Source organism: Hemibagrus wyckioides, linkage group LG07 (genome assembly GCF_019097595.1).
Source record: "Hemibagrus wyckioides isolate EC202008001 linkage group LG07, SWU_Hwy_1.0, whole genome shotgun sequence".
Classification (NCBI taxonomy): domain Eukaryota; kingdom Metazoa; phylum Chordata; class Actinopteri; order Siluriformes; family Bagridae; genus Hemibagrus; species Hemibagrus wyckioides.
The window spans coordinates 8849705-8866650 of NC_080716.1; the positions used below are offsets into that span (position 1 = coordinate 8849705).

A 16946-nucleotide genomic window follows, 5' to 3' on the forward strand; every position below is an offset into this window, starting at 1 on the left:
CATACAGTAATTCAAGCTAGTAGATTAAATACCATATTAATATTTTTAGGTAAGTAAACATTCCTTTTTTTCACTGTAGGGTCAGGACATTGCAGAATGCATCAAAGAACACGGCATGAGATTGTAGGACTGATATACATTTTACAAGCATCGATCAAATGCAAGAGTCAGCAAGGTAATGAGTGAGGGTTAAGCTAATCAGTCCAATTTGCAAATACTGTATGCGAAATAACCACCAAAATAAACGGAAAGTATATCACAGATGGAAGCCACAACTACTGACCATAAAATCTTATTTCCTAGCAATTGATTCATTAAAACAACTCATTGGTGAAGCTGTGATTACTTCCCATTTTCTTCAAAGATGCCTCACCTGTCCCACAGATTGGGCAGCTCATCCTGCAGATCCACATTTAGATCATCAAACACCTTCTGTGCCTTTTTCAAGTCTTCTTCTGCCTGTGTGATAACACAGAACGGGAAATCAGTGGGAAATTACTGACTGTAGTCTAGGTAGAGTACATTATACAGGCTGTGTAGTGCATGAAGCATATCATCCTGCACCTTTGCAATCTTTCTGTCATTCTTAATGCCAGAAGCCTGCATGGTCTCGAGATGGTGCCTTGCACTGTCGTAGTCAATTAACTTTCTGCTCCGCTTCGCCACACGCATCTAGAGTGGGGAAAAATAATTTATCAGACCTTTGCTTTACAGTCAAGCTGCCCTTTGCTAAGTTGCAGTGATAAGCTGCTTTTATATCCTCAGACGGTAACATGCACATATTTTTAATTAAACTAATACAATGAAAATTGCAGAATTGGTACCTTGATATCAGGGAACTGGCACAAATATGTGTCCAGTGCTAAGATTGTGGAGTCCACCAGTTTTTGATGGAAGTCTTCCCATAATGCATCACAATTCTGGAGGAAAGTAAACAGAGCTGTAATTATCCAGTTCAAAAGGAACTAAAGCTAATAATAATAAAACTGGCAAATTTCCCACATCTATGTGAAGACCGTGTATCTGAAAGCAACAAAAAGAACATAAATTATGCTTTCACTGCATCACAAAAGAGAGTTACTCATAGCCCTTTTGATGCAACACCAACATCCTTCTGAAAATGGAGGACATTTGGTTAAACGGAACAATCAATGAAACGTGCTTAGTCATGATCAGTCATCTGAGATTCAGTTCTCAAAAGGGACATTTCAAGTGATGCTATTAAATGCTGCCTGCTTTGATCAACTGCCAACGTGGATAAGTAAAAAAGGGATAGATGGCATTGATTTAGTTTGATTTTTCAGCACTTAACCATTCCAATTGCCTTTTGCAAGGGCTTTATTTTTATCTCAAAATTTATTGAAATTATATGGATTCTAAGCTGTCACTTAAAGCCTTTTTTATATTGCTGTCAGGGTAGGTAAGGAAGCAAGGGAAGATTATGTTATATTACACTGCACGTTGTGCCTGTTTAGTCACTGACAACGGCTTGCTGAAGCTGTAGGCTATAATTTATGCTATTAAAATCCCTCTGTGGGGTTGTACTGAACCCGGTGGTGTGAACAACTGTTTTCATCATCTATCAAACACATGCTCTCAAGATGCCTGTGTTTTCACTACACTGTAGTATCAGGTATGTTTTAGTTTGACAGTTTGTTCTGTAAAAGAGATAAAGCCATGGATAACGTAGGCAGTACAAATCATCTTGTCTCAAACTGACCCAGAATGCCCCGACAAGCTTTCCCACTCATCCCTGATGCTATTTCTGGTTTATTCAAATCTTATTTAAACAAATCTCTCACGCAAGCTATTTTTCTTCTGGTTGCTACAGTAAAATGTTTCCAAGTGCACACAAAACCGCAGAAGGAAATTCAATCAGGCTTCACCTTGATCCTTTGCTTCAGAGACGGGTTTGAAATACAAAGCCCAGGGCCTACCTTTGGTCATTCTAGCAGGTTTCTCTGATAGCCCAGTGAACAGAAACTATCGAAGCTAATTAGTGCAGTCTTTTTCTATAAGTTACAGCTGACTAATTATTGCAGTCGTTTTCAGGAAGCAAGTCATGTGCTAATTTAAAACCAGTGTTGAATATAGAATATAGAAGTTATGGATTAACTTAAAACCTCTAAAATGACACTCACCTTTCCAATAGACATCACATCATCCTTGCCGTGCCAGTCAGGCTCATACACTTCATGAAGAGATTCGGTCAGATTCATGGAAGCCTGCTGCATTCCTGCAGTATTGCCAAAGAGCTAAGCTTAGCACTCCTTAAGCACTCCTATCCATCACTACAGCACCATCATTTACAGAGGTCTGTTTATTTTGTGTGTGTTTGTGTGAGTGTGTGTTAGGATGAGTCACCTTTCACAGCTGCTATATAAGCCTTCATTTCCCTCTGTAGCCTTGCACCCTCAGTCTAGAGAGACAAAACAAAATAAAGCTCAGAGCATAAAGGCACAAAAGCAACACTAGGCCAATATTTACCTGAACCCTGAGAGCCAATAACCACAGAGCATGCTATACATCACATCTGTCACATACAGGTTAGAGTTTTCAATTAATAAACATTTGTGCAAACAACATTTGCAGCTTTTAATGTCAATAATAAATGCCAAAAAAAACAATGTTAGCATGTGTGCAATAGAGAGTGATTATGAGACCGGCTTCAATTAACAGCTGTCCAGGATGCTTTACTGTTGGGCCCTAAAATAATCATTCTAATAATAAAGCTAAGTAAGACTAATATTATAAGTAATATAAATAAGTAATATTTTTTTAATAGTGGTTCACTATGCAGTTTCTCACTGCCATTATTGTGAGGCTTAAATAGTAGCTGGTATATAAAAATAATATTTTAGCACTGGAGGTGAAATCCTCCGGCAACAACATGACTGACAGTGACAGACACTGACTCAGCAGCTTAGGTATTTAGTTTCAATCTGGATTTTATACAGGAAAAGGCAGTGAAAATGTTTGCAGTACAGACAGAAAGAGAGGAGAGGAGAGGAGAGGAGAGGAGAGGAGAGGAGAGGAGAGGAGAGGAGAGGAGAGGAGAGGAGAGGAAAGAGGAGGATAGGGCAGGACAGGACAGGACAGGACAGGACAGGACAGGACAGGAAAGGAAAGGAAAGAGGAGGATAGGACAGGAATGGAAAGAGAAAGGAAAGGAAAGGAAAGGAAAGGAAAGGAAAGGAAAGGAAAGGAAAGGAAAGGAAAGGAAAGGAAAGGAGAGGAAAGAGGAGGTTAGGGTAGGACAGGACAGGACAGGAAAGGAAAGGAAAGGAAAGGAAAGGAAAGGACAGGACAGGACAGGACAGGACAGGACAGGAAAGGAAAGGAAAGGAAAGGAAAGGAAAGGAAAGAGGAGGATAGGACAGGAATGGAAAGAGAAAGGAAAGGAAAGGAAAGGAAAGGAAAGGAAAGGAAAGGAAAGGAAAGGAAAGGAAAGGAAAGGAAAGGAAAGGAAAGGAAAGGAAAGGAAAGAGGAGGTTAGGGTAGGACAGGACAGGACAGGACAGGACAGGACAGGACAGGAAAGGAAAGGAAAGGACAGGACAGGACAGGACAGGAAAGGAAAGGAAAGGAAAGGAAAGGAAAGGAAAGGAAAGGAAAGGAAAGGAAAGGAAAGGAAAGGAAAGGAAAGGAAAGGAAAGGAAAGGAAAGGAAAGGAAAGGAAAGGAAAGGAAAGGAAAGGAAAGGAAGAGGAGTTTTTGCTCTTAAGCTCCAGCAGGCTGATATATAAAACAGTCTAATCAGGATTAGTGAGGCCAGGTGGAAAGGGCAGGATTAGACTGCTGCTTTTCTTCACAGGTATGCTTTGTCTATAAAACACATTTCCCTGTTAAATTTCATTTAATTTTTCTTCCATAGAACGTCTTAATTATATATACTGTATATTAGAAATACATAATAAAATAGCATAAACCCATCCAATATTCAAATATAATGTTCCAAAATTTCTAAAATATTATGAGACTTAAGCCATAATTCATTAATAGATTTGAGCTTTGTGCTTTGTCTTCCTGACAGAATAATTCCACCTATTTCCGCTCACAGTTCAGGAGTAATACTGAATATTATTTCTTATTATAAGGTGTGCTTTGTCTAGCCTTTCATAACTGCAATATCAGAAGGTTAAAATCAATATTCTAGCAATTAATGAGGAAATTATAACCAGATTCACAGCCATAAACAAGATGAGACAAAAAAAATCCTAAAAGCATAATCTCTCAGCATCCTGTTCGTGTTATGTAATCATAATATGGATGATTGCTTGATTCTGATATCTTACTTCCTGTCTCTTGAAGTTCTGAACACACTGCTCAAACTGCTCATCTTTTGTCTCATCAGCCTTCCCCAACTTCTGCAGCACCTGGAAGAAGAAAGAAGGAACAGAGGATCAGGCACTGCACAGAGTTCACCTTCATATCATGCGGATCTTATAGAGTAATGTAATAATAAACCAGTAGCTGTCATGACCATTGTCTCTAATTAAGCTGATGTATTTTTCAGGCAACCTTATCATAATCCAAAAATATTTCAGGTAAGAAAATTCATAGATTTACTTTGGATTATTGTTATTACTATTATTAATAATGTACCACATCTGATAATGTACAATAGAGAGAAAAGGCACTGGAGGACAAATCAAATGCATAGAGCAGTGAATCATTCCCATGTGCAGTAAATCCTCTTAGAAAGCATGTTTAAATGATTTTGACATACTCTAGCATGCCCTCAAAACAATAACATAAAGTAGATCCTCATTAGTCTGAACATTAGGAGGATGAGTATGAATGAGAATGCATCTTGATGTTTTTTACAGTGTCATTGTGTAATTTCCATCAGCTCCAGCTTTCTATCAATCTACCCATCCTTCCATTTATCTGTCTAATCTATCATCCACAAGCTCAGATCAAATGATTACCACAAATTAAACAGCACATAACCAATGCAGACTGTAAGTGATTAAAACTTATACACATCATTTATTGTCAGATTTTGACTGAAAATATTTTTTTCAAGCATATCATGAAGTCAGCTGTTCTCTGCAATATAAACAGTATATGGTGGGAGGAAACTGAGTAAAAAGGATGGAAGTGTTGCCTAGCGTCGATTTGAGGATGTTCACACTGCAGGTGTTGATTCAGTCGACTTCAGTGGGGCTTCACGCCAGCTCAAACCTTCAGATATCTAACAAGAGAGTAATTTTCAATAAACCTGGGCCATCTGCTCTCGCAGCCAAATGGCTGTGCTGCGAGGTAATAGTTGGGCATTACCAACTTGTGCAATGAAGGGAGAGGCGGTTTTAATATTTTTAGCTGATGTGTTATGAGCAGCACTAATGTAACAAAATACATTACTTTTGAATGTGGTATAAATAATAGGGCAGTTATAATTACTAGCTCTGATTACTGGGGGATATTATGGGGTTCTCCAGTTTCCTCCTAAAACATTATGTTTACTTTCCCCTTTTGTGTGAATATGTGTGTGCATGGTGCTGTATGAGGCACTGGCAACCCATCCAGGGTGTACGGTATTCCAGACCCAGACATTGGCTCCTGATCCACATCAAGCCCAACCTGGAGTTTTCACTAACAGGAATTTTAAATTATATAACTTCCCAAAAAATTGTCCAGCTTTGATTTAATTATAAAATTATTTGACGTCCATTGTATGTCCATTATAAAGAGTATATTCAGTACTATAAACAAAATTTGTTGTAATACTGTCTAATCCTCAGACTGTACTGACTATGGCAAATAGCTACAGTAGCCTGAGAGGCTTTTACACATACATAAAATAGCTATAAGTCATTCTGGTCGCTGTAGGCATGGTTGTAGTCATTGTCTCTATCATGTTGAGATTGTGTTTAGATGTTTCCTCTGTTCTTCCTACAGTTGTTTTTCACTTGAATAGGCTTCTTAACTGTAGCAGCAGCAGTCCAATAGCAAGATGCTTAAAAGCATCAGCCAAATAAGTATGTTTGAATATAAAGCACCGTAAATGCACCATACTGGCTCAATGCTAAACTCTTCTTGTCATCTTACTCAATAAAACTCACTGAATTTCCAGCAGGGAAGCATTCCAAACAAAGAGCCATAACACATGCCATGAGCGAGACAACTACGACCATTTTCAGTCAGGCTGCAGATCCTTATGCTATCTGTGGCTCTGCTGCTCATAAACCATCCATAAACATCAGACTGTACCTCTTCAGTACATATTTAAGAGCCTTGTTTTTACCCCACACTACACATTACATCTTCCTACATGAGCTTCCTACATTCTGTGCATTTCAAGCACTTAATGGACAACTATGCTCACAAATTGGTCTTCAATGTCCTCACACAATTAATTTGAGCAGTGTGAAAATTCTCACCTCCAAGTCTAAACTAGTCTCTTCCACTCAATACCTCATCACACTGGTGCTCTTGCTGTGCAGAAGATTCCACATAAAGGAATCAAGGCACATAAGATAAAACCTCCAGGTCTGATCAGAGAGAAAACACTCTCAGTTTGATGTTTGGCTGTCAGTTAGAAGGATTGACATTTCTATTAGCATTATAATAAATGCCCAGTGTAGCATTAACATGCACCATTAAGCATGGGTTTTGTCCCAGCTGTGTAAAGGATGTACAAAGATGTCGTGACAGAGCTACACAGTGAACCAGCAGGGAACACATACACACACACACACAACAGGATTACTACAGCTTGAGCTACCGCATAATCATGATATTCCACGTGTGTATCTGCTTCTCTGACACACACTGTCAGATATGTCAGTCTTCACAAGTGTGTGAGTCCATGTCAGTTCCAGTGCACACTGCCATTACAGCAAAAAGTAGACAAGATTTGGCAAGTTGTTGTCTGTAATAAAATTTGCAATGAAAATTGTATTAAACTAGAAAAGAAGCCAGTGCTCTCAGACTTTTGGACTCCATTGTATATATATATATATATATATATATATATATATATATATATATACAATGGAGTCCAAAAGTTCTAAAATTTGTAAAGGTCCAGTTACAGAAAATTGCTTACAAAGGTTAAGTTATGGCTATGGATTTGTTATTATTGTCACTGACTGTCACTGATTGTCATTGATTATGTTGTTCATTCAGGAGAGAGTAAATAAAATGAAGAGTCTAGTGTCTGGTCCGATGATCTGCCTTGAGTTAAATAATTTACATGTGAGAAGATAAGCTGCAACCGAGGAGCTGCTGCAGCAGCTGAACTACTTTAACTTTCTTAAATTAAATAACTGTACTATGATCATTTTTTGTTGGCTTTGCTATTGTATTTATTCAAATCCTCAGTTCAGTCCGTTGAAATACATCGCTAGGTTTGCATCCTGATGACTGTCTGCTAGATGACGAGTGCTGGAATAGCCTAAACACTTTGTTATTCCTCTTCCCTCTAAAACATTTGGAGACGTCCTTGTATTAATAAACAGCAAAAAAAATCCAATCGAAGGAAAGTGCAGCAATGCAATGCAGCTTTCCACCTGGCCCAGATGCACTAACTTTACTCCCAACTGGCTAAAGACACCACACAGACACAGCCAGCCTATAAAATATTAACAACACTTGGGCCCCAAAAGCAAACCGTGACCACTGCAGACCTTCTCTTCTTCTACTTCAACTTTAATTCTTTTAATAGTGTTTTTTTCTGGTCAATTCTGGGTGAGAATTATAAAAGGGCATCATTAGCTCTCATCACAGGAAATATAGCCAGCCTTGTAACAATGTGTTAATTATACATGTCGTCTTGTGTTCAGCCAGAGGCCTGCATCTGCCAGCAGCCTTCACTGTATGCAATGGCTAGAGCAGCTTTCAGAAATTTCAGCTATATTTAGCAGATTGATATTTCTAGTATTGATTGAATAATGAGTACTCCAACAACGATATTTGCCGTACAATACAGTTTTAGATCATTATAATGATGTAGCTTGTGCATATGTACATTAATCAGCTAACTGCTGACAAATTATCAGTGTTTATCTTTATATTTTCTGTAACTAGTGGGTGTCAAATAGGAAAGAGCTCTTTCACCACTTATCATATTATCTGTCCTGGCTCAGGATCTCGTATTCCACCCAGGTGAACTGTACACTTGAATGTGTTTGTCTGCAGGCAGTCCTTTATAACAATCACAGGAACCTAGATACTTGGAAAATGCTGAAAGTGGTTTAATAGCTGTCTAATAATATATCATGCTCTAAAACAATCACCTGACCATGAAGATCTGGACTTTTCGATGGCACATAACAGCCACATTGAGATTTTCACTTCCTGTCTCAATGGATATAAAAAGAAGAGCAATCCTCTTACAATGACGCGCCATATTGGGAAAGTCCGGGTTGCCTGTAGGCTACAAACATTGTATTTCAAATTAACTGCAACAAAAAGTGTACTGGGAATTATGGGCTAGAGCTGAAAGGAAAAAATACAACAAGTCAGCAAACAACAATATTCGATCAGGGATTTCTGGCCACAACAAAATATAAAGCAGGTTGTTACATGTGCCTTTCTAAAGAAAACTAGATAGATAGATATATGTATTGAGCACAATCATTCATTATCTGCAATACAGACTTAAGAAAATGACAAAAAGATAAGCATATAAAGTGTGACAACCCACCGCTTAGGTAAAAAGGATAGACTTTATGTATGCTTATGCTGTATTTACTATTAGCACGCTCACTCTGCTCATCTGTGTTCAGCATATAAAGCCTTCCTCAGGTTTAACACTGTTAATTCAGTAGTTTTGGTGACATCATAGTGGATATAGTGAACCAGTAAAATGAAACTTTGTCAGATGAAGAAGGAACACCAATTTTACTGGAAGCACCTTTAACAGGAACATACAAATCAATGTGAGCTAGATAGTGAGCTAGTGAATGTGCAGTAAAGTGAGTTTGGTTTCTTCTGGATCTATTTCCTCTAGCGGAATAAAAATAAACAGAACAGTTGGCCATACTGTGTCCTTACTCCAGTTAACATCTAAAACTAAACTATTTGCACGCAAACTTTTCTCAGTAAGACCAGCACAAGGATGATATGATATGCTCATTCACACTTATGGTCAGTTATCACAGCCAAGCCTCCTACTGGCAATCATTTTGGAAACCTGAGAATTCAGAAGAAACCCACAAACCCACACAGACAGTAACCCATGCTCAGACTCAAACCTGAGACCCTGGAGCTCTGAGGTGGGATCAAGGCTTCAGCGCAAAACTAAAGAGATTGGATTTCACAATTCAAGACTGAAGCACATTGTTGGAGTTGGTGGTAATTAAGTGTTGTGCAGCTCAACAGTCTATAACAAACAACACACTAAACGGCAAAATGTAGGGCAAAACAACATGTGCATGGAGTCAGTTCAGGGAATATTTATGAGAGGAGTATGTGCAACTGATAGATGAGTGTAACGTTAGGGACTATACATTAATAATATTAGAAGATCAATAAAGCACAGTCCATGCAAACAGACTGCAAGAACCAGGGGTTTGCAGCAGGCTCTAAACAGTTCTCTGATGCCAGAAGGAAGTCTCTTGTTTTAGTTATTAAGATTCTGTAGCTTTTGCCAGATGGAAGCTGCTGAAATAGGAGGTGTGCTCAGTGGGAAGGCATGAGAGGACATTTCTGAAGCTCTTCTGAATGTATTTGATGTACAGGGAAAACCCCATGATGTTACATTACATCCACAGTCATGTCCATTTGAGCTGGATAGAATATTTATCCTTAAAAAATATCCATTAAAGGAGCGTGATCACCTCCACCAGCCACAAAGGGTTAATTTTATGCATGCCTAACACCCTCCTCCCCCGCACAAGGAGAGAGGGATCCCCCCTCCTCCCTCCTCCCTCTCTCTGACCTTGCAGACAAATATACACCACAGATGAAACATCTTAAACAAATTTTTACACCTAACCACGAAAAGCGGTTCGTGTTGCGATTCGTGACAGGTTATAATCCTCTCTGCTATAACGCAGTCACAATGGTTGTATGAGCAGTTGTAGAGCGGATGAAGTGCGCGACAGTAGGGAGCGCACCGTGAATTGGGATTCATCCTGCGCGCGTACGGCTGTTATTAAAACGGAGGTCAACTGGATTTTCCCTCACGCGAGCTGGCATGCTGGACGTGGATTTATGAATGAATTAAAAAGTGCTACCCAAATCTGGAATTGTTTTCATATAGAGTGATGCGGTCAAGAGTGTCAAGAAATGCAATTGCGTTAGTCCTTACAAGTGACAGTGCTGGATAGGATTGCAAGCTGGGAGCAGTCGATCTACCCAATGCTCGTTTGATAAAAAAAAATAATAATAATAAATATATATATAGTTTTCTATTTTAAAAGAGAACTGCTCATAATAACTGAGGTGAATTCATTCATTAAGCTTTAACAAGATAGTGTTACATTTGCTCCGCCTTTTAGCTTCCCTGAGCATCTCCCCTTCGCAATTCAGACCCAAATAGCTTATCTTGTGCTGACAATAAGTTATTGATAGACAAGTTAAATTGAGCGTCTCACCTTTTCCTGAGCCCGACTCAGCCTCTTTTGGACGTTTTTGGCGAAAATGCCCGTCTTTATTTCGGCCATGGCTGCTTGAGGATTGAGCGTTTCAGCACTACACGGAGGAGGACAGCGGAGGAGGAGGAGGAAGAGGAGGAGGAGCTCTTAAAGCCACACAGCACAACGCAACCCCCGCATTAACACCATATACCACCTGAACACCTAGAATACCTCTACAGTAATAATAATAATAATAATTGCAAGTCTCTCTCTCTCTCTCTCTCTCTCGCTCTCTCTCTCTCTGTCTCTCTCTTCTACGTCACCGCTTATCCACTGTATCCAGTTTGGCTGCGTCCCAAACCGGAGTCTGTGCCACTCTCCTGAAGAACATGTGAGCGCTGGCGTCACAGTCTTTTGGCACACTATTTAGTGTAGCAGTATGCGGTTTCGGACGTAGCCTGAAGGAGTGAGTGGCAGAAGCTCCCCAATGATTATTTAGGCCACGTTTACTTACAGTGTTGAAGTGGCAGCGATGGTTGTGACGCGTTATATATTTCTGCAGCAGATATGAATATAAATGATAAACAATAAATATAATAAGTATGTACCAGGCATAACATTATGACCAATTAATATGCTTAATATTGTGTCGGACCCCCTTTTGCTGACCCGTCATGCACTGTGTATTCTGACACCTTTCTATCAGAACCAGTATTAACTACTTCAGCAATTTGAGCAACAGTAGCTCGTCTGTTGGATCGGATCACATGGGCCAGCCTTCACTCCCCATGTGCATCAATGAGCCTTGGCCGCCCATGACCCTGTCACCGGTTCACCACTGTTCCTTTATTGGACCACTTTTGATAAATACTGACCACTGCAGACCGGGAACACCCCACAAGAGCTGCAGTTTTGGAGATGCTCTGATCCAGTCGTCTAGCCATCACAATTTGGCCCTTGTCAAACTCGCTCAAATCCTTACACTTGTCCATTTTTCCTGCTTCTAACACATCAACTTTGAGGAAAAAATGTTCACTTGCTGCCTAACAGGTGCCATGATGAGGAGATCATCAGTGTTATTCACTTCACTTGTCACTGTTCATAATGTTATGCCTGATTGGTGTATAGTATTTCAAATTTTATTCAATTATTTTAAAGGTTTTGCTCAATAATTGCAGTGGAGCCATTGTTATAATTGTCATGATGTCACTTTTTTTTTTTATTGCATTTTATTGACCACCACTCACCACTATAATGAGAAACAAAATCAATGAATAAGAATAATGCCTTTTTTCTCATTTTTGGTCAGTTTAAACAGTTTAACAGTGCAGTTCAGGGTACACTGTAGGAAGGTTTCAGCTCTGTCTGTGCAGAAGATGGGAAACCGGTATGTTGTCTGGAAGCCCCGCCCCCAGGCAAACAAACGACAACCTGCAGGGATTACTCAGTAGCTGTCTGTTTTGGGTCATTCCTGTAGTTTTGGTCGTAATTCATCTTCCAAATTATCCCCTGTGTGTTGTGATGGCTAAAAAAAGTAAAGATGGCTAAATAAAAAGATAACTCAAATATGTACAACTTTGATGCTAAAATATTGAATTATGAGCATGTTTGTGTGTGTTTGCTTTTATTAGGAACATGGTACTTTAGCACACTCGCACTGTAGGGATCAAATCAGCATCCTTGTGGGAACTAAAATTGTGGTCCCCATAATGTTTTTGCAAATTTTTGCTCAGAAGACTCAGGAGATGATGTGTGTTGATGGACCTCACTCTGCACATGCATCTGTTCACACCATGGTTAGGAAAATATACACAACACATTCGTATCTCATGTAATGCACATGTGCCAAACCTACAGTCAGATTATTAAAGTGTTCTTATATTAATCATAACTGAATCGAAATTTATCCCTAGTAGTAGTAGTAGTAGTAAGAGTATTTAGAGCAATTTCTTTCACTGGTACAGTTTCAGGTGTTTGTCCACCTTAAGGTGAAATATAGCAATAAACTCAGATCCATGAACTGAGCTACAACAATGTAATTCTTCATTAGCAAAATAAAAATGCGATGCTGTAATTATGTCTCATTTCAAAAGATCTCATTTCTAGGTTTCATTGGGGATGGAGATGAAGGCTTATACAATCTTTTATGCAACTTTTTTGTTTTGTTTTGTGAGTGTCATTTTAAAATGTCAAGGCGCTATGAGCCTAGCAGCTCTGTGTGGGATTTGGTGGCTTTGTGGTAAAAGCTTTGCCTTTCAACTCAGGGATTGTCCATTCAATCTGACTCATCCTACACTCTGTTTGCTGAGTGATGTGTGAGGACAATGTGTAGAGCATGAAAGTGAGGAGAAGGTGGATGTGGAAAATGGTGCTAAAGTACACTAAAAAGTGAGGGTGATAGGTTTCTTCAAGCTTCATAACTTATTTCTTTTCCTGCTCTGACCCTGGGGGGCATCTAACTGGATATTACCCCACATCTCAGCCTTTATCCATGCTCCGTCCTCCACATCACCCATCCTGAAACACCTGTGCTCACATCCTGGAGTCCTGGCTAGGGGCTGGACCACTAACCTCCCAGCCCAGAGGCAATGTTCATCCACATAACCCACAATGAACTCATATTAGCAGGCTGCTTCATAAACCTTTTCACCTTCATCAAATTATCCCTGACCTAAAACTAAAGCAAAGACACACAGAAGTCAGGTACCTCACCACATAAGAGCTCTTATTGGACTTATGTCTTAATAAATGTTCATTGTCAAATAGATGTTCAGTGCTCATCACTTCCATGTAGATTCTCAAAGAAACAGGAAGTGTTTTCTCTAAACTACACACACTAACACACTGAGACTCTCCCTGACTAGAGCATCGAAATCTACATTTAGGTTTCTGGACATTTGAGGTGTGACAGTTTGTTGTTAAAAGCCACCCCATTTACTCTTGTCATGATTTCTGTGTAAACAAGGGATACATGAACAGAGCTAAATAAAATGTTCTCTGAAGTCTCTGAGTAGGTTACTTGTTTCAATGTCTGAAAAAAATATACAGCATACTTTGCATTATGTTCATATATAAATGAACGAATGGAAGTGGAAGTGTTAATGTGTTATTGGTCACTAAACTGATTGATTTGAGTTTAATGTGACTTTAACACTCCTGATGCACACTAACTCACATCATAACACTGTAGTTTGCTACCAAAAAGCAAGCCATCCTTAAACGATGTCTTTTTAAAGACACTCTCTCTCTCTCTCTCTCTCTCTCTCTCTCGCTCGGTGTGTGTGTGAGAGAGCCAGAGGGGTGCCCATGCATCTAAATTGTTGTTTTAGTTCTTCAGTGGCTTGCTCAGAATCATAGTATATGATATATCATAGTTTCTGTCTTGTCCACCAGAGCCACTAGCATTAAAAGTGCCAGAATGTGTATCCCTCCATCACCCCTTCAGCTTCTAAATGCACCACCACAAAGCAACTCCCTCCAGAGCTCCAGGTTATGGGATCGTAACATGTGTGGGATCAGCGTGGACTGTTGGAGACCTAGTGATGACATCCTGAACAGGGTCTGTAATACCACTTATCTGATGCATTTCTTTTGTAATTTTCTAGCTAGAAATCTAGCTCATTCTAGCTTAGCATCAATCTGGTTTATGTGTTGGTCCAGCATGGCTGGCACTGTTTGCACATGAACTAAGCAACCCTGACAAATATTCCCTACTTGGTATGCCTTTGGGGGCTGCAGTTTATGTAGCCATAGAGAGAAGAGTTCAGATTTCAGAATCACAAAGCCAGCTGAACAAAGCATACTGGCTACATAGCACCAAAAATTTACTATGACAGAAACAATACTCCTACATCCTCTGGAGGTCCATAGGCTTTGTCAGAAACTAAAATTTAGAGAATCACAAATCCAGGGCCCAAACATACATCTGTATGAGTTCAACCCTAAGCAGCAGCCACCTCAAAAGTTTTGCATATGGCCTAACAAGATACGGCAAACATCACCCACTGGACACAGGCTAAATCAGATGCTGATGACACTGACCCTTAAGCTTCTTGGGGCTCAAGACCAGTTGTATATCCCAAAATAGTTGCCATATAGATGTAAGAAATTTGTTCTTGCGTGGACTGGAAAAATGTCCATCTATGATAGAGGAAAATGAAGCTGAACAAGAGGTTAAGGTCCATGCATTTTCTTATACAGAAAAATGACGTTGGCTTTCATCAACATTCTGAACTGGTTCCTAAAAGTCCACGAGCCCTGTTTTCTCATTAGTCATTAAATCCAGGATGTCCGATACAAGTGCAGAGTATCTGTAATGCTTAGACAACTATTAACAAATAAAGACAGGAAGAGGACAAAACTGGGTAGAAATCACTATATCAATAATAAAATACAGTGATACAATACAAATCACTAGACTATGGGCAACAGGACAAGGCAAGGAAAGTGAAATACAACATGAAAACAAAAACTACACACAGTGCAAATACAACCTGTACTTCTTGGCAACTGAGAAGGGACAACACAACAGAACTTAAGTAGGGGAAAACTTACATAACTAATTAGGGGACCACAAAACAAGTATGCACGAAGGAAAGATAAACAAAATATGACAAACAAAAATATGAGTTATGATGCCATCTGGTGGTCAGAGAGGGAATTGTTCCATTTCTTCCTTACTGTTTATTTTAGTTTCAACATGGTGGGTACTGCAGTGCTTCCCCAAATACCCTGGGATTTACAGGATTTTAACACACATATGAGAGGTATTTGATGTAATCTTGAATACAGCATTAAAACAATAACACTATTCTACTGAGATTGAGTTCTATTAATGCACATCAGATTTTGAAATTCACATGAAATAGATAAGACTGACAAAAATAGTGACTATATTGTTTTCTGAAGTGTGGCAGTTTTTTCTATGATTGAACATTTTGAGCTGTAAATAACTATAGTCTCTTAGACCTGAGCATATACTGACCTTTGTCAGACCTTTGTAGTAGCAGTTTCATGCAACAATTCATGAGAGTACTTTGTAGTAGCAGTTTCATGCAACAATTCATGAGAGTACTCTGTAGTAGCAGTTTCATGCAACAATTCGTGAGAGTATATCAAGAAAATATGCAAAAACAAACTTTAAAAGCTAAAACTATGACATCATCACATTGTTCACCAGTAAATATTGAGTAGATTGATACCAAACAGTATAAAAAAGGTATATTTTTAGTTAAACATAGATTAGGTGACCAGGTTTAGTTCACATGGTTTCTCTGATCCATATGCTTGATCATTCTGGCTTTAACACACACACACAGAAACTCTGCATTTATGAAGCTTTTGGAAATCTGGCTAAATTTTTTTTATGTTTGTCATATGCAACCATCTATGCAAAATTTTACAAAATGATTTCGAAATGATGTGCATTGTCTTAGAATTCAAGATCTTTGGTCATTTTTAATAAGCAGATCTTTATTTCCTGGTGATAATAAATTCTAGAGTCTGGTGATAATAAAGTCCAGTACCATGTATAAAGTAATAAAGTTAACCATGCTCAGAGAAAGTGTGATAATAGACTTTCATCTGTGAGGGATTTATTTTGATTATTTCATGATTATATGACGCAAATGCATGACGTAATCGTTGAATTTCAACTCAATGTGATTTACAGCAGTGGGGAAGTTCTTTGAAGTTTTTACTAGAATGTTGCTCATTTTGAGGCCTAAGCTCTTTGTACCAATATCTAGCAAACCAACGTGAGCGAAACACTACATTTCATAATAATCTATGATTTACTGTACGACCTTAGTGTAAAAGCGCCACTGAAAGATTAGAGTATGTTGCTGCAGGCGTCAGAGCCAGGTGAAAGTCATGGAACAGTGAATTGTGTTGAGTGTAAAGGTTAGCTGCTGTTTACCAGTACATTTTTATTTGCTACCTTACATTAACTACTAACTTTGTGATAGTTGAGTGTGTCATAATGAATCAAATAAAAATTAGTAACAATAAATTCTTGCCTAGCACTTGATTGCTACCATTATACCATTAATGAAATGAAACAGCCTTTATTTGTCACATATACATTACAGCACAGTGAAATTCTTTCTTCGCATATCCCATCCTTGGAGGTTGGGGTCAGAGCACAGGGTCAGCCATGATACGGCACCCCTGGAGCAGAGAGGGTTAAGGGCCTTGCTCAAGGGCCCAACAGTGGCAACTTGGCGGTGCTGGGGCTTGAACCCCTGATCTTCCGGTCAACGACCCAGAGCCTTAACCACTATCTGCAACAAGGCCGGTGCAGTTTTGCTTGCAAAAAAAATGTTTTTTTAAAGTTTCCTTGCCTGCATTACAGTGGCATCTTACAATAAATTATGTCTATAAGGCATAATTAGTTAGAGTGCCCTGTGTGATTTGTTAT

General features: G+C 39.1%; 1 protein-coding gene across 2 annotated transcripts in view; it reads right to left on the reverse strand.

Moving 5' to 3' along the window:
- amph (amphiphysin) overlaps positions 1 to 10834 on the reverse strand; it is a 32995-nt gene extending 22161 nt beyond the window's left edge. Inside the window, exons 1-7 of one of the 2 annotated variants that reach the window (XM_058395813.1) lie at positions 10547 to 10834; positions 4295 to 4375; positions 2365 to 2419; positions 2142 to 2236; positions 825 to 920; positions 565 to 672; positions 374 to 459 (exon numbers count right to left, since the gene is read on the reverse strand). In XM_058395813.1, coding sequence (XP_058251796.1) covers positions 374 to 459; positions 565 to 672; positions 825 to 920; positions 2142 to 2236; positions 2365 to 2419; positions 4295 to 4375; positions 10547 to 10615 — 590 coding nt within the window. In that variant the 5' untranslated portion in view covers positions 10616 to 10834. The remainder of the gene's footprint in view (positions 1 to 373; positions 460 to 564; positions 673 to 824; positions 921 to 2141; positions 2237 to 2364; positions 2420 to 4294; positions 4376 to 10546) is intronic. The other variant, XM_058395814.1, reaches the window with a different exon arrangement.
- Between the last annotated feature and the right edge of the window lie 6112 nt (positions 10835 to 16946).